Source organism: Helicoverpa zea, chromosome 14 (genome assembly GCF_022581195.2).
Source record: "Helicoverpa zea isolate HzStark_Cry1AcR chromosome 14, ilHelZeax1.1, whole genome shotgun sequence".
NCBI lineage: Eukaryota > Metazoa > Arthropoda > Insecta > Lepidoptera > Noctuidae > Helicoverpa > Helicoverpa zea.
In genome coordinates, this window is record NC_061465.1 from 11,499,651 (window position 1) to 11,518,416 (window position 18,766).

Below are 18,766 nucleotides of genomic sequence, written 5' to 3' on the forward strand. Positions count from 1 at the left end.
AAAAACCTTCTTGGTAACTTATTACATTACATTTCGCCATGGGGGACGAGAATAACTAACGGCTGATCATTACCCTCTCGGTTGAGCTCCATTAAGCTATGTTCCACTGAGTTGGGCCCTCGCACGCCACGTTAAACTGGTTATGTCTTTCTCTTATGCCTTAAGATTAGAGAAAAAAATATAGATATAAAAATAATGTTTCGTTTTTACGCTGCCTGAAATAAATTTCTATATACCTACAAAGAAAACTGATTTTGGAATTTATAACATGAATTAAGTCTTGCCCCTTTTGTAAATAATTAGGTTAGGTATTGCATAGCCTACCATCTATCGAGCTATCGAGCGGTTTAAACATTTATAACAGTGAAATGAATTCGGAACCCTGCTACGAGACTATTACAGTCTCGATAGACTGCATACATTACAGAATCATATTTAACATAAAATCAAAATTACCAAAAAATGGTCAAGGCTTATTTAATTAAAAACAACATGGAGCCCCAAAAATCAACTTCAATAAAAGAAAAAAGCATATTCCTGCCATTACTCGTCCTTCGAACTTCACCAAACTTTATCCATAAACAAGATATCTAAAAGCACAGATAACATATTAAATGCCGCCATATTTGTTGAACCACCTTTGGCAAGCCACTGGCAAGGCGCCCAGGTCCAGCAAAAGTTGCCATTTATTAGTATTTATTTACGGGGAAGTGGAGTAAAGTTACTTTTAATTATGTCTACTGGTTAATGACGATTGTGGTTGATCTGTTTAGATTTGTTATTGGGGTTAGTTTATGGTAAAGTTAACTGCATCTATCATTCAAGAATAACGGCCTGAAGTTACTCTTTTAAAAAAATAACACTTTGCTTTTCAGTCTTTCGTATCTAGTAGTTATAGTTATCGTTAGATGGTTCGGATTTCTATCGTGTCCGACCTAATATAACTGCATGAGCAGAGTCGATTATACTAGCTTTGTTGTAACACCTGTAACTAATTACTGAAAAGTTTTTTTTAATCATATAAAATATCCGAATTCTTCAAAGGGCATTATCTATCAAATGTACAAAAATACCACCGTACATTTACTAAGTTCTCTTACACATATAAGTATGGCTCACTCGCTTTCTTGAAATATATCGTCTATACCAAAATTCACCCCTTCAGCTAATATCTCAAAAACGATCACAGCCTAACAAAAACTAGATTCAACTTTCGCTTCGATATTAAATTGCTGGAATCTCGGATTGACGCCATGCTGTTACGTATGATATTAATTTTTGAACTTCCAAGGCGAGGAGCCAATATCCTGAGGTCTTGAAGTATACCTACCAGTAACATGTGAAGCATGAAGGTTATTCGTTCGATGAAGATTAAATGTCAAACATGTTGCAGGAAAATGAGATAGAAAATTCTTTGCAAGATTTTTCCATCTTTTGATATATGTACCAGCTAACCAGCTGCTCCTCGCGGTTTCACCTGCATCCCGGGGAACTATTTCCGGCACCCGGATACAAAGGAAAAAAGCTTTTTTTTACTAAAACCTAGGTAAGTCTGACATTTAGTATGCTGAAAATCGTATAAAAACCGGTTCAGCCAAACAAACATAAGATAATTGAGTACAAACATCCATACCTACAAGTCAAACTGAGAACCTTTTTTTAAGTCCGTCAAAATGTATTTAATTTTCTATCTGAAGTTAAAATGCGTATCAAATGGTTCCGTTTACAGTGAAAATGGATCAGCCTTATTCCCTGAAATGAACAAGGCTGTCTACACACGAGCCACTGCAACTCAAAGCAGCCACAAGCCGGACTTCATTGGACTTCATTAGTGTAGCCATCCAGTCCGTTTGCTTAACACACGTTAGCTTAGAAACAGCTCAGTGCATTTCATGTTTGATTAATGGAGAATAGTGGCTTGTTCGTGTGCAGCTAGCCTATGTAAAGGGGCAGCTGCAGACGTAATATTGATTGTCTGTCCGTCTTATGTATTATTTTTACCACTGTATGAAGTGATAATTGTATGTTATGTTCACTTAACTTGGTATATTTCAGAGACTGGCAGGAACCAATGTTAGGTATCTAATAAATATTTCATTACATTACCGACTCTACTACTTTAAAAATGTAGGTACATATTTAAGCATTTCTAAAATTGCTCTAATTTTAAAACAGATATCGTAATCTGTCGCCTGGGTTGAAAAGAGAGCAAAAGTCAATTCACGAGTAGGTACTGCTTTATAAAACATCGATAAAGTCGTCAATATAATTTGTACTGAAACTTATGAATGAAAATGTAACAGAAGAAATGTTTCAATTCAAAATCACTTTGAAAAATAACAGAATGAAATGTGTTCATATGAAATAATATTAAGTGTAGGGTGCCCATATGTTCAATACACATAAGCACGACTGCGAAATTAATGTTTTAGTCATCTATTATTTTGTATTATTACAAGCCTTTTGCCAAAGTGTTATTATTTATTTAATTTTCTTAATTTTTTAAGTGTGTTATATATTTACTTAGTTAAAGTGGAAGTCATTAAATACTTATAAATTAAATTAAATCACATTCAGCATTTTTCATTTAAACCTTTGAAAATAAACTAAATGATAACGTGTGCAAAGCCTTACGACAAAAAAGAAAATGTCATTCCTATTTAGGGCCGTCTTGCCCAATACACATTTAACACCGAAAACATCAAGAATCTTAAACAAAAAATAAAAATAATAAAAAAAAGCAAAATGATAACTACGTACTGTTTCATGAGGTTAGTCCTTGGGCACGTGTTGCTAATTTTGTTGTTGTGTGTAATCTCCCGCAGAGCCTCTTTCCATGCCTTTGACAAACAAAGCGAATGAACGAACCAATGAGCATGCAGAATCGTGCAGAATTACTTGTGGACTTTCCAAGAGTTTTTTTCTAAGAGTAGAAGACTAAATGAATCCGCCAATTAAGAATATGTACCGAAACTAAGAACTTGTGTTCTGGAATCATGGTCTTCATTAAGTAATAGCTCGACAATAGCTAAAAATGTACATTGAATTTAGTTATTCCTAAATGCAATTGGACTAAGGTAATATTATTATAGCCTTGGAAAGTCCACCAGTCATTCACATCAACACGAAAATAATAACAACGAACCACAACATCATTATTTCAAGCTCCGAAGCAAGTAAAATAGAAGAAAATTAAAATTACAATTCAAAGCAAATAATAACAAAGACGCTTGGTAAATAAACATGACATATTTACTAGAAGCGTTTCGAGAAATGATTGAATTAAACGCAACACCCGTTTAGTATGACCAGCTTGCTTCAAAGCCTTGCGCATTGCCTTACTTTCGCTGCCTCGGAAAGAGCAAAAAACAGCTAACGCTTCCTGAAGATAGGACTAAACATTAAAATTTTTGCTCAAACCGTGGCAGCGAAGGAGGCATTAAAATCTAAAGTTAACACTAACACTGATACCACAACAGTAAATTAATAAAATCGCCGTGAATCCAAGTCTATTGAAGCCATGCCTCGTAAGCTTGCTATAGACTTACTGCTTCTTTAGACATGTCATCGGGCAAACGTTGTTCGCTTTGACATTGTGGGTGATCCTCCTCAGGCCTTGCAACCATACCTTATTGGAAATACATCGTTTAATTTCAAGACAAAATAACAATATTCTCTTGGCTTTAAAACTTTGCCTCGTGAAAAGCAACGCCTCGAAGTGAGAAATGTGTGAGGCAGTGCAAAGTGGGCGATTTGGGCCAGTGTAGATGATTTTGTTCTAGGCCTTATTTTGCGTTGCTTTAAAATTCAGAACTTTGGCATCAAAATTGCAAACGTGCTTCTTGTAAAGTCTATGTAACTGAATAAATCTTGAAGAGTCTGTAAAAATCTAAAATGAACAGGTTTTAACTGGTAGGATCTGGGTGAAACTAACCTTGGCTGTAGCAGCATCAGGACAAACCACGTGTTGGTAATTGATGTTGATATAGTCTGTACCGCTGCAGATCGTCAGAGACTTGTCTTCTAAGTTTTCTCCATGTTTATTTACTAAATTCATATTAAGTTTTGAATCCTGTGGAAAGAAGAAAAAGAAAATCATTGACACCCAACAAGCCACAAAGCTGTACTTGACTGAACCTTCAATTCATGTAGGTATTTTCTTATCCCACTGAGACTACCCCAAACCAAAGTTAAGACATCAATAACACCTACAAGCCTTTAAATTAATCACTGCCCAACGAATCCTTCACCAGGGAACAGTTATTTTCGCTTTAGTCCCTTTCCGCATCATTACGGTTGATAAAACGTCGGTCAGTGAGAACCACACAGCCTTTTGCCTCGTGACCTCTGACGTCACTTGTTGTGTTCTCGCTACGGTAAAGTTTAAGCACAGTGTTTGCTAGCGTAGAACTAGTGTTTTTAGGGTAGAATTTCGTGTTGCTTTTTGGGCGTGTGTTTGTGTTTTTTCTAGTATCTTTTTTGTGTAGGTAAAGGATGAATAATACAAAAGCTTTTTGACAGCGCCTGCTTTTTGACAGAAATTGTTTTTTTCCGTGGTTATCATCAATCATCTAAACTCATACCAAATGAAAACCTTTCAATTACATCTAGTTTAGTGCTAATTGAGAAAAGCCTTTATTAAGAAATATTGTATTCACAATTATCCATAATGAGAAGTTTACTCTTCTTTCATACAACAAAAAAATAAAAGCTTTGTCACCAACTCTAAATAATAAAACCGTTGATTTTCCAGTGTTTCCATTAGCATTATAAAGTAACTGTGAACATAATCTTTCACTTTAAGTAATTAAACGTACCTTAGGCACTCCGCCGGATCTGACGTCACTGACTTGACAGAGCTCGATGACGTCACCGTCCTGTAACAAGCAACACGGATTTCATTATGTTAATTAATAACTAGTGTAGTTAAACTTTTACTTATGTTCTTCTTATAACTACTATTTGGGGCGGAATATACAGGGTTACTGGTAAGTAGACCGCATCCTTTCAGGAGGTGATAGTATAGGTCAATACGGACAAATTTGACCCTGGGATACACTGGGCAAAAGTTAACCCGTTTCAAGATAATCGAATTTTAAGATCTTTTCTTTACAAGTCGTCTAGGTACACGTATACATTTTTATTACTAGTTAAAAGTCTCGTTTTTGCGGATTTTTGTGTGTTTTGTGGCTTTTTGGATAGCCATATAAATGTAGATGTTTTTTAAGTATTCTGCACAAAAAAATGAAAAGTAATATTTTTGAGAAAATATCTACTAAAAAAGTAATTTCTGTTCGCTATAATTTCCTCTGAGATTTGTACAGTTTTATGGTTTGTTATTATGAAATGATTCATCTTCTATCCAAAAACAAACAAAAATCCACAAAAATGAGACTTTTAACTAATAATGAAAAGTTATACGTGTACCTAGACGACTGATCTTGAAATTCGATTATCTTGAAACGGGTTAACTTTTGCCCAGTGTATCCCAGGGTCAAATTTGTCCGTATTGACCTATACTATCACCTCCTGAAAGGATGCGGTCTACTTACCAGTAACCCTGTATATTTATTGGACGTAGTATTTTCGTATTTTCAGGAAGTATGTCATTGGGATTATATTTTCAAAAGATTAGACTATGTATGTTATAAAAATCCGTAAATGTATTTTTTATCTGTTTTCATAAACAAAAAATTCTCACGTTTAAATCTCAGTGACCTTTTCTGTAAAATATGGAAGCAAAAAAATAAAAACCCTCTCATTTTAGTAATCAATTCTTTGTTTTCCGAAGTGCCTTTCTAAGAAATATAAGACTTCAAATATACGATTCGCAAGACTCGGCTTTGTTAGACAATGTTTGTATATTCTTTGCCCTCGAGTACTTCTCAAATATTTCAAATAGGTAATATTAACATGAGTTTTTACAAAGCAGCTCCAAAAACGTAATATTTTTTAAAGATGAGCAAACATTTTCCAATTTTCCTCTGGAGTTATTTCCTGTAACGGGGTCGACTGCCTATTCAACAAAATACAGCTAAGGCATGACTTAAAAAATAATATTACTGTTTTGTCTTCACAACTATAGTATCCTAGAAAACGTTACTTAACGTAAAGTATCACTCATAAGTCCCTCTGTCACAGCAATTTACTTAAGTGTGAAAGTTATTTACTTACTGATGTTTGATCAGCACTCATTAAGTGTCATTTCAATATTAAGCGGCAATACTATTTTTTAAACATCAATTTGAAAGTTATAAGTATAACAAAACAGTTGTCTCCTTATCCTAAAAAAATGGTCACCCTCATCAAAATCAAAATAAGGTCTTCCAAAAACCGATTGTTTACCACAATAACTATGCAAATAGCATTAAATTCAAAATAGAATTAGTTATAATCGTTAACCAATATCTGAAGCTTACACGATGCATGATGGAGTGGTACTGGCGTCACCAATTTGTTCCCTAAGCTTATTATTACGGCAATTTGCTCAGATGCGGGATCGTTGCCGCGCGCCGTCGAACTAATTGCTTCAACTTATGTGTATGTACAGGTTGTTATATGTGATAAGTTGCAATTTTGATTAAGGTAATATGAGTGTATCTTTTTATTAATCTGTTTTTTTATCGGTACTGATTCATCCACTACACTTTGGTGACTACTATAAAAGTAAGTTTTTTTGTGTCATTGTAAAAAGCAAATACCACAAAAGACTCGAAGTTAAACCAAGGCTAGAGAAGATGATTATAAGGCAAGGTAAGGTAAGAGGCTCCGCACACTACAAACTTTTAGTCGGCCTACAGTTTAATATGGAAAAAAATGATAGCGCACAACGATTAGGTAACTGGGTGATACCGTGAAGATTAAGCTTTTTTGGATCCTTTACCTTCAAAATAAATTGTCAACCAATCATTAGTTCGACAGTTTAGTCTGCAATGTGCGCGAGTAATAGTTAGTTTAGGTACTTTCAGAATACCTACTTCAGATACCGTGTCAACACTATCTACAATAGTTGTTATGAGTTACGACCTATATTACGATGGTCACAATAAAATTTCCTATTGTAATAAACTAGAAACAATGATGTCAATGGTTCCCACCATGCAATATAGGACAATGATAATTCTTGTTGTTTTCTAGAAAACTTCAGGAGGATCTCACACTAACTAGCTCTGTTGTACCGGATGCTATTGCTTGATCTTTAAATATGTAGGTACTGTAGCGCGTGGTGCGCTAGGAACCGGGGATCTTCAGGATATTAAATTAAAACATTCAATAATAACTTTAACTTTTGTTTATTTTCTGACTCGGGGGTGAAGTGACATACTTCAATATATAAAAACTATTCTATTTCTATTTATATCATTGTCCGGCCAGTATCAATTACAATTAATAAAACCTACTTCTAATCTACTTCAGTACTACATCTCTACAGTACTGATTTTATTCAAAAGGCTTTTCCCACGGCTTCGTTTATAAATTAATCCTAAATTCAAATTGCCAGTTTAAAAACTTTTGTAACTTTGCCTTTATTAGAAAGCATAATTCAAATTCAAAATCTTTATTGCGAACTAAGTGGTATAATAAAATTGTATATAAGGTACATTGTGATGATTTCTTTGTTTGTTATTTTACTGAACAAAATCTTAGTTTACCTCGCATTGTTTAACTTCAGCTTATTATCGATATGTAACGAGACCCTTGTGAAAATATAATTTTATTAAAAAAGGGAGTATAAAAACCACAATAAACTCAGTCCCTTGTACCGAAGCCTGCAGGGCGTGGTAGTGTGAGTGCGCCTTACACTTTACATTTACACCCACGCTCAAACCTTTGTGCTATCGAGTGGAAATAATAGGGACGTCGGCAGTCGTCAACATTTATATAATACTAAGTAGGTAAAGCAAGGATATTTTGTTTTATGTAGGCTCTATGTTAACTACAAAAAACAGACGCCTGGTTCTTTGTACGGTTTTCATCAAATAACTTTGACTCTTTTATAATAAGAACATTTGCCTAGTTTTTTTCACACTATATTGGGATATTTTCAGTCTAGCCTGTAGCAATTGAATACCAGTGTTATACAGAGATATGCCTGTCTAGAGCATGGGCAGTCGCTAAATGTCTATGCCTCAACCCAGTTACCTGCCTAAGGAACCTGATACTCCTTATAAAAACTGATAATACCAGACTTTTTTGACTTCCAACAAACCGTATACTGTTCCTGACACAGAAACAAATTGGCTCCAATTGTAAACCAGTAAATACATCTGTACAAAACCCAAAGCATTTAAATCGTAATAACCCTCATGACCTTTTCGCAAGTCTAGAACAGTCGTGACAAAGGAAGCGCTTCTCAATGGGAAATGAGCTTCCTAACTACCCTGCTGCTACTGGCACGAAGTAACTGCCTGATACTCGTAGTAAGCTTTGGAAATCGTAATGATAGGGTGGCCGGAAAGGGTGTTTTGGGTCCAAAATTACTGTAAACGGCTAGGTGTACAACATGAAGTTTTTTATCATATAAAATAAGTAACTACGTAGATAGATATGTTTATCAATCCCTGGTAAAAAAAACATATACTCAGTCACTGCCGTCCGTCTCAAATCCAAATACCATCACGAAGAAGTCAATGACAAAATAACATCCATCTTCATCATCAATCGGAGTAGTCTTCAGTAAGTTGAATCATTTAAATAGACATCTTCAATAGGATGATAGCATTAGCATTCATAAAACTGGAAAGCGCATGTGAATAAGCAAAATAACAACGATATTTTCAAGTCTGCACTAATTTCAATTTTATAGAGAGGATCTCAGTATACATATACCACTTAACCTAGCCCAATATCGCAATATCAGAGAGGAAACACAGCTGAATAGGAAACTCGCTTCCTAACTGGATGATAGGCTCGCGTAGGACGACACCGATTCACGCTGGATATTGCACGAAATGTGCCCATTAGTTTACTTGCGATGTTTACCTGTTTCTGTTAAGATAAGTTTATCCTAAACAAGAGGATCCTCAGTATGACTGCCTGGCCCAATATCGCAATATCAGAGAGGAAATACAGCTGAATAGGAAGCTGGCTTCCTAACTGGATGATAGGCTCGCGTAGGACGAAACCGACTCCGCTGGATATTGCTCGAAATGTACCCATCAGTTGCTTGCGATGTTTACTTGATTCCGGTGAGATCTATGGTTAAAAAATTATCCATAATGTAACCTCAGATTTTAAAACGAAGACTTTTCAAATTCGTAGTATTTTGTCATCATCATCTGCATCATTTGTATCAACTATATTTATGACAAGGTGGATATAAATTCATTTCACTTGTACTTGACTTGCCAACCAAATCATTCGTGATTTCCAAACCATTCATCCTCAAAAATAAAGTAATCCGTGTAAAGCAGTGGTTCTTAACCTTTTTGACATGAGGGACCATTTTAACTAAAGTTTGTCTTGCCGGGGACCACCCCATCGGTTTACCTAAAGGGAGAGGCTTTTTGATAAATTCGCGAGCGAAGCGAGCGCGAAATTTTTATCGGACTTAAACTAAATATTACGCAAAATTTAGCCCAAACGTACTTAACTTTTTGTTTGTTGACAAATGCAAAAATAAGGCCATATAGTTTCTGAATACGCGAGCGAAGCGAGCGCGAAATTTTAATTATTTTTTAAGACTCAAAACCAAAATTACGTAAAATGTTGCGAAAACCCGCGCGCGCATAGATAAGTCGATAAAAATAAAGTTAGATAACGTACAGCAACGTTGCGAAGCAAAGCTTCGCGGACCACTTGGAATGCCTCCAGGGACCACCAGTGGTCCGCGGACCACCGGTTAAGAACCACTGGTGTAAAGTATCTAAAGTGATCGTGAGTGAGAGTGTAAGTAAAAACTTAAAAACTATCCGCACGACTAATTATGCTAAAACAAACTCTGCCCTTGACACTAAGTAATAGAACGGAACTTATTAGTCATACTTTTAATTTTCCAAGGATAGAAAAGTGTTTCATTTTCATGGAAGCCATCGTTATACCGACCCATGGGTATCGTAAAAGACTAGTAGGTATCTAATAAATTGGTAACATCAGGAATACAGGGTCATCTACATCACTAACTAATAGGGGTTAAAGTATGAAATTGCCGATTTGCCTTTCATTTATGCCTTTACGATAGAACTGTGAGGATCTAGACTTCACAAACTGTGTGAAAGAATTTTGTTCTGCCTACTGGGTAAGAAAACTTCTTGTCACGCAGATAACTGTCCAAATCACAAAAAAAAAATTTGAATACCAATATGATAGAAAGTGACATAAAATAACTCCTACATATCTCATTAGCAAGTGAATAGATTCGCATCTGTATTCAATTGGATGACACGCAATTTGTTGGCAGATTACTGCAGAATCCAATACGCGGTCATTAGGCATCTATTCGCAATGCATTTCATATGATTCGATTCCGGGAATACGTGGCCTCGACATGACGTTGATGGTTCGTGTATACGTTAACATCTTCTATGTTATCTTATATATTATCTATCACATTTCTGGACGCTTATAAATGAGAAAATCTTGCGAAAAAGAAAGGTCTATGTCGAGGTCGAATTGGCCGTATTGCATCAACCGTGATCACAGGAACCCTTGGACATAGTAAAATATCGGGTTTAAGTCCCGATTGTATATACATATAACTTGCGAAAACTGTCTCAATCCACAATCGAGTAAAAAACGATTTGGATAAACTTGGGCCTAACAAAACCAAAATATACGCAACCTTTTATTCTTTATTCAACAAAACATTTTTCAACAGTCACACAATTAAACCGGAGCCCAAAGAAAAACCTATTTCATTTCCACTACGTATATCATGAGATACAAACTTTTTCAACTCGGGGTCCAAATGGAAATATGATTTATGCATCCGAACGAAATATTTAACTCCGCTACGGTCAGGTGTGAATAGGGTTGTGCTGAAAATGAGTATGTACGTCACATATTCACATCCCTAAGGTCCGAAGGATAAATGTATGTAGTGGTGCCATACGTTGCTTTTTTGGTAGGAAATGTCCCGAATTTCAGAATTGTCGTGTTACAGCCTTGACACTTGAAAATATAGTCTTCCGAAAAGTTGCGGAAAGTGGAGAAATATCCGCTAGTAGGTAAGAAGCTCACTAAGCGAGTGGTTGTTAACAAAATTTTATTTTACGTCGATGTTTTCCTCACTGTCCCTACATTTCCAAACTGCGTGGTCGCACTAATGTAACCCCAGATTTAACGACTAAAGAAGCCAATAAAATATGAACGATAAGTTTTATTACACTTTGTAATGGTTTACGTGAAAATTTGAGGGATGCTCCAGTAATTTTATCGTGTCATCTCGCGTCAAGGTCGTAAGAGATGAACTATTAAATAAAAATGATGATGGAAGGTCAATGAACTATACCTATGGCCTTCTGAGGACATATGTTTATATAAATTTATCAGCCTATGAAAGGAACTAGTCTGTACATATGTGGCAGTTCGGGGAATCAGAAAAAGTTTTTCTCAGGGCTTCGTTATCCTAAAATGACTTTCCTGTAACACGGGTCCTGCCACGTGTAGACTAGTATATAAATGCTGTTCTCAGACTTCTTAGTGACCCTCCGTGTTTTTATGGTTATCAAATCAAATCAAATCAAAAATATTTATTTGTCAGAATATGGTACAATAGATGGTGCAAATTTCTGGTTCCAACATATCCTGCCATACTATGGCGTACAAAATATTTATAATAAAATTACATTATATTATTATTGTAATTATGTCATTTTTGTATATTACATAGTATGTATAATATACAAAAATGTATGTAAAATGTAAATGTATGTAAAACTATTGAATAGATTACGTGTTATAATCACCAAATATTTGAATATCGTATGTATAGTCAAATATATTTATTTATTATGTCACTAGCGATTGATCCTCTAAGTTCGTCTTTAATCTTCGCAAGTACGATCATGTGTCAGCGTATCGAGCGCAACTTAAATGGCTACCGATAAGACAACGACGTGTGATGAGGGCATTAACTACTCTTTTTTGTATACTATATACCCCGTCTTCACCTGCATACTTAACCTCCCACTTTCAGTATGTGTGTTCACAGCACAATAAAAATCTCCGCTCCTCTAATAATCGTCTTCTTCACTGCCCTGCTCACCGTTCAGATATTATTCACTCTTCCTTCTTTGTTAAATCTATCCTTCTCTGGAATGAGCTACCCTTGGAGGTCAGGATGGTAAATAGTCGACACACGTTTAAAATTAAACTGCGTAATCACATCCATGGCAAGTTGGCGGAATCATTACACTAGTTCATTTTCTTCACTTTCTTCTCTTGAAGTCAGTAATATATATATATATATATATATTTATTATATTTATATATACATAAATATATTTATTTTTATTTTCTTGCACTTATGCTCAAACTGTGTTGCACCTACCACTTCTGTTTCACCACCACCCTAAGGTAGACTGGCAGAGAACGCCTAAGGCGTTAAGTCCGCCGTTGTACAATGTGCATAAAGTATTTTAAATAAATAAATAAATAAATATTCTTTGATACTGTAGTAATTTTTTTCTAATAACAGTCTAAATAGCACTCTTTTAAATAATAACGATGGTAAATCTTGGATATTATTTGGCAAGTGGTTATATATAGTTATTGCCATGCAGTAAATATTATTTTACGTTATTCTAAGTAAAATGTTAAATGTTATTCTAAGTAAAAAGTCTTACGATCTACTTTCATATTCTGTTTGGTCATTGAGAATACTTAATGGTACTAAATGGACCGAGTCTTTTAGCCCACACACTGGACTCTCTAGAAAAAGGTATATAAGTTTTTAATAGATTTAGTAATAGCAACTTTTGTTCGTAATGTGTGTAGGTTTGAAGAGCGGAGGCTAAGTGCCTGGGGAAATCTGGAAAATTTTGCAATTTTACTCCCAATTCTATTTCGTTAGTGGTCATGAAGTTACTGTATCTTATGCATTCGGCATTTTTAAACATTTAAACCGTCTATAACGTAACATACCTAATATTTGTGATAATACAGTATTTAGTTAATCTCACAAATTAGTTAATTATAAAGTTCATCAAGATCTGTTATTTTTTGCTGCAGTTTGTCTTTTCCAAAAAGCTAAGAGTTGTGAGTCTCCATAACAGCAAGAAATATTAAAGAAATCGTCACACCCAAGTAATGGTTGAGGCTTGCAATTAATTAAGTACTTCCAAGAATTGTGTTCCAAATAATTTCTAGGAATCTAGTGTTATCTCTAGGAGAAATAACCCTAGTCCTTGTAACTATCGATAACATGGTTACCCACTTAAGCACTTCACTAGTGATACCATTAATTTTGTGACCCCTAACTTGCGGAGTAAGAATTGCTGTAAAAGGGAAGCAGGACACGGTATCTTTTACGAAAGATAAACGAGGACGTAAAAGTAGTCTCTAATTCTAATCAATTTATTGCTGGGGTTTATAGACACAAGCCGAATGTGGAATATTTGCGCCAGCGAGTCTAGAAGCATATGCTTTAAAGTGGAGTTTTAATAAATAATGCAATTTTCATACTCAAATCCGATGTATAACTTTAAGACCTAATGTCTATTTGGAGCGATAAAGTTCTCAAGTTACGTACATGGTTTCTTACTGGACTGGTTCCAGAAATTCTTTGTAATAATATTAAAATCTAGGGAGATTTTTCTATCCTAGACTGCGAGCTGTTTGCGGTTCCTATAACGTGAAGAAAATGAAGTTCTTTAATAATGAACTGCATCACTATCTCCCATCGACAAACACAACACAACAAAAGTTGCATTGTATTGTCCGCTCCGTTCCACTTGCGTCCGCATGTATCGTTCCGATCTCCGCTGTCGGGCGCAGTGACAAGCGGCAGTGGTATTGACAGCTTGAAGTGCGTTCAAACGAGCCTTTGTGGAAAAAGGGGGTGGAGTAACGAGGTTATAACTGGATACGTGCCTTTTTTATAAATTACGGTGGGGCATGTAGAGGTAAATAGGAGGAGATGCTGAAAGAAAATATTGATATTTAAAGAGATTTTCTCGTCAAAAATCTAGAGAATAAATTGACTAGTTTCCACCAGCGGTTTCACCAGCGTCCCGTGGGAACTACTTTGTGCACCAGGGTAAAAGTAATTGAAAATTGAAATGAGTTTGAAAATAAGACCCATACATAATAGGTAATTCTCAATTAGATTAATAAAAAAAAAAACAACCAATAATTACCAACCATTATGCCAGCATTTCCATTTTCAGTACACTTTGAAATTTTGAATAAATCATAGAATTTACTCGGTACAAACAGACGCATTTGCATCTCAAAATACTATTTGAATCGAGAAAAGATTCCATAATAGTTCTGAATTAATTATCATTGCACTGTAGCGCGAGCCACATCTGTATTGTAAATCAGTGTTTTATTAATTTACGATTTCCGTAATTATTCCTAGTTTGTTTACCGCTTATACATCTTGTAATTTAATGAGCTTTAGTGATTGTTGTACTAAGACACCTTTATTTTAAGACGTTTGACTACTAAGCGAGAGTCATGTTTGGTAGATTATGGAGTCTTTAGTTCCTGCACCCTAAAAATTTGACTAAAATTAAAAACATAGTTTAAAATCATCGCGATAATATCTCGGCATAAAAAAATATTGTACAATTACTTATAACTTTTGAATTTTCTTTAAATTACTTCTTTACATTTTTTATTTGTTAGAGATACTCATTCCAACCTCAAAACAATATCTTTGAAATCCACTGTTATTGGGACCTCTTCTATTCATAACCAAAGAAGTAATACGAAGTTAAAGAAATTAGTACCTAGGTGATTTCCTATAGTACCTAATATGTATGTAATCACATACTTAAAAGGAAATATCTTGGAGGCATTCCCGCATGTAACTTTAACTGAGAAAAGCTCGTGAAGATCATAAAATTCAAAAGTAGGTATTCAGCATACTTAGGAAAGTTCTCCAGCCCCTTCTCTTGAAACTTTAGTAATTCCTTACTTTTTTCTTTGATGTTGTGCGAACATTCTTTCTAAGAGAGGATAAGTGAATTCACGTAACAGTAGATATAAATATTGTAACATCAAGGAAGTTTTACTTTAACAGCGCTTTCACACTACTTAGCGAATTTTACGTTCGGTTTGTCTGTCCCGTAACACTCGGATCGCGGGGGCACATCATCGTGTGACATGCCGTAGATATTTCTATGTAAGACGACGCAGCGACACCGCTCCGGCGCCGCACCGCCGCCGCAACGCATCGTGTGCCCCCGCTCTAAGGGAGGTGTCGCACGTAATAAAGTGAACTGAGAGCAATCACAAAGAAATGACAACTATTGGTACAAAACCGCGCAAAATAATGTTTGATAGATCCATCCTTCGTCGTTCTAACAGCTAGATCAACATCATCATCATCCTGTTCTTATCTCATCTCTTGTATAACTTCATCTTTCATACTTTCATGTTCGACATCATCTCACAAGCAACATTATCAATACCCAAAAAAATATAATCAGACCATATACCATACCATTACCTAAACAAAATGTCCATAGAACTACCTATCATATGAGCCATATCGCGTCATTTTACCCATAACGAGCCACAACGGCTTAACAAAGGTGAGTGGACAATAGACTTCCTACTAGTACCTAAAGTACCTGGTAGTTTCCGCTGAGGGGTTGGATAAGGCTGTTATCTTAGACTGTATAACCAACCGGAAAAGCCATGAGCAAACCTTGCTAAAAAGTCGGCCAAAGTACGACGAGGGCGCAACGCTACGAAAAGCTCACGCGTGCATTATTGATAGGTATCCCTTTTTTGGCATACCATTTACAACATTTCATGAAGTGAGAAGACTGGGTACTCTTGAAAGTACGCTAATAATGGTAAGCGTACGCGAAGTGAAATTAAGCCAAAAAAACTATAAAATAGGGAACCTTTTTCATCAGTAGATACATATCGGCAGAGGAGAAGGGACGGTGATAGATAGGAATAGGAAATGGCGTCTCCGGTTGGTCATATTATCCAAGGCTGTTATCTACTTGGCGAGGGTCAGTATTATGTGGCTAGGTTCAATGGTCTGATTGTGGGGTTGTTTTCATTAATGTCGGTGTAAATGTCTTGTGAAGGTAGCTACGTGGTTTTGTGGACGTTTGCTCAACATCCTGTATTTAAATGCAGATTGTTTAAGCGCCACTGTCCCTAATAAGAAGAAATAATAACAAGAAATGATTTTGATCTAGACATCATCCCATCACAGGAGACGCAGGAATAACGATTATTTTTTTAAGTAGATATAAATATTTTCAATTAGCGCTTTAAACAGAGGTTAAGTTAAAAAGGTCCCCTTTTAACATTTGAAGACAAAATTAATTTTGACATTTAATTGCACCTTATCATTTAGCTTCAAATCAGATAAAAAAAGCGACAGAACGGCTTGTGACAGAGCCATTACTTATAATTAACTATAAGGTTCATTTGACCCTTTAATTAAACAGAGGAGTAACTACCCTGTAATACGAAGCTTCATGATCATAAATTAGTGAGCTACAGATTACAATGTAAGTAAATATTCGATGGATGAAAACGGGTCATGATTTTAAAATTGATGCAAATGTTTGAAAAAGAATGAATAACAAAAACATCATATAACATTTATGGTAGCCCTATCAACAAACCTGTTTGATTTAATTTTATAATATTTCAGTAATGAATAATTTCTAAGAGTAAGTTTTGTATCCCCGTAAACACGACAGTTCAATCTATAAAAACTTCAATAACATAGCAATAAGCGGATGTTATGCAATAAAATAAAACCTGCTTTTGAGAAACAAGGTTAAGAAACAAGTAGAATGTATGATACAAATAAATAAAAGAATATCAGCAGGAAGAGAACAGACGACATTCCGTTATATAAGACAGAAAATAAATAAGTTCTGTCGCAACTAGTAATAAATTGAGTATTTGTTCGTAAACATCTTCTAGAGCTAGAAGTTTTATAGTCTTTGATTTCACGATCACGGAAATTAAAAAGAAATAGGTGACATTCAAAATCTCTAATTCAAATAAGCATAAAAGACGCCGAAACAAAAGTCAGCCCCAAAAACGCCCACCCTTCACCACTTCCTAAGAGTTTTTGCTAGGAAGAAGTAGTGACACATAAACAAAAACTAAAGTGATCAAAAATTCTAAAGGTCATATTTACGCAAACCCGGACAAAAGGTCTCACCTACATGGATACTATTGTAAACATTTAACTTATAAAGTGACAGCGTAACAAACAATCATCAATCTATATGTCATAAAATGATTATGAAAGTTTGTTTTTTTGACAGCAACGCCCCTTTGTGACCTGGCCGGGTCAAGGTCAATTCGGGGGAATCTTCAAGGAAACAGGATCCGAGGTCATTGTGACCTCGTAATCTTTTGTAGGAGATTTAGTCCTGTTTATTGCTTCAATAAAGAATAGACAGAAGCACATTGGATTAATTTAAAGTCACGGTTTTGTACGATCTTATATCGTACAAAGTTTTTGAATAGAAACCACTGAATGAAATACCGTAAAGAATATTTTAGATATAATCTGAAACTTAAGTGTCTATCATATAAATATATCCGATATTAGAAGATCCAATGATGGAAAGCCGCGAATTCAAAAAAGATGTCTAGGACAGAAGTGGAAGAAAAGGATGCGGAAACCGGACCCTGTCACAAGACGGGATTAACGCTGGGTAGAATAAGACTAGAAGAATCACTGATCATTTCTTTCTCCATTTCACAAAAGATCTCCTCGTCTTTACACCTTACACCTTAGCGCTTGCTAGTCCTCACCTCAGTGGCAATTATTTACAAACGACTTGTAAGTGACACACATTCCAAAGTCTCATCTTAAAGAAGGTCAGGTCGACTAATGACTGCTCGTATAAACACCAGGTCATTATAAAGTCCGCGATTCTCTGGAGAGCCCTTCAGACCCAACCATCCCTTATACTCTCGACCTTGCACCATACCACTAACGACGATACAAAATAGACTCTATGACACACACTCTAAGTAGTCTTTACCTCGTGCATTCAAGACGTTTGTTCCCCGACAGGTATTCGAATTTTTGTAAGAGCCAGCTACCGTGAAACGAGATATTAATTTTGGCTAAAAGAGACTTTTGGATGCTTCGCGAAATGCAGATTTAATATCAGGAAGTGTTCAAAGATACATTTTGTTTTGAGATTTTATTTTTATTTTTCAATTTGGAACCGTGTGGATGAAATATAAAATTTTGTTTACATGCAGCATTGTGCGTGGCTTTTAATCATACTAAAGAATACCAAATCGATACTCAGATATCAATTTTACTCATACCAGACCAAAAAAAAGAAAAGGGCAGTTAAATAACATTCACTGGTCAGAAAATCAACAAACAACGCAAAACTGAGCCAGCGCCACGCATATTGATACTTACAAAAACTCCAATAACGAATACAGAAAACAAACAAATATAGAAACAAACAATATCAAAGTAAAATCAAGTCCAATCCGTCTTGTCACGTTTTTTCCCAACTTTATTGCGAATGTTCTATGTAACGAACGAACGAACATTTTGTTACCAGCTGATATATACCGTCAGCTGTTTATCAAACCACGTTCCGGAGAAATTACTTTGCTTACTGTTTGAGGCGAAAATACG

The 18,766-nt window shown here is 35.4% G+C and overlaps 1 protein-coding gene across 3 annotated transcripts in view; it reads right to left on the reverse strand.

The window, feature by feature from the left end:
- LOC124636241 (1-phosphatidylinositol 4,5-bisphosphate phosphodiesterase) overlaps positions 1–18,766 on the reverse strand; it is an 87,935-nt gene that overhangs the window by 27,802 nt on the left and 41,367 nt on the right. Inside the window, exons 4-6 of one of the 3 annotated variants that reach the window (XM_047172228.1) lie at positions 4,818–4,877; positions 3,935–4,072; positions 2,761–2,840 (exon numbers count right to left, since the gene is read on the reverse strand). In XM_047172228.1, coding sequence (XP_047028184.1) covers positions 2,761–2,840; positions 3,935–4,072; positions 4,818–4,877 — 278 coding nt within the window. Of the gene's footprint in view, positions 1–2,760; positions 2,841–3,548; positions 3,629–3,934; positions 4,073–4,817; positions 4,878–18,766 lie in introns of those variants that run through there. The other 2 variants (XM_047172230.1, XM_047172231.1) reach the window with 2 other exon arrangements.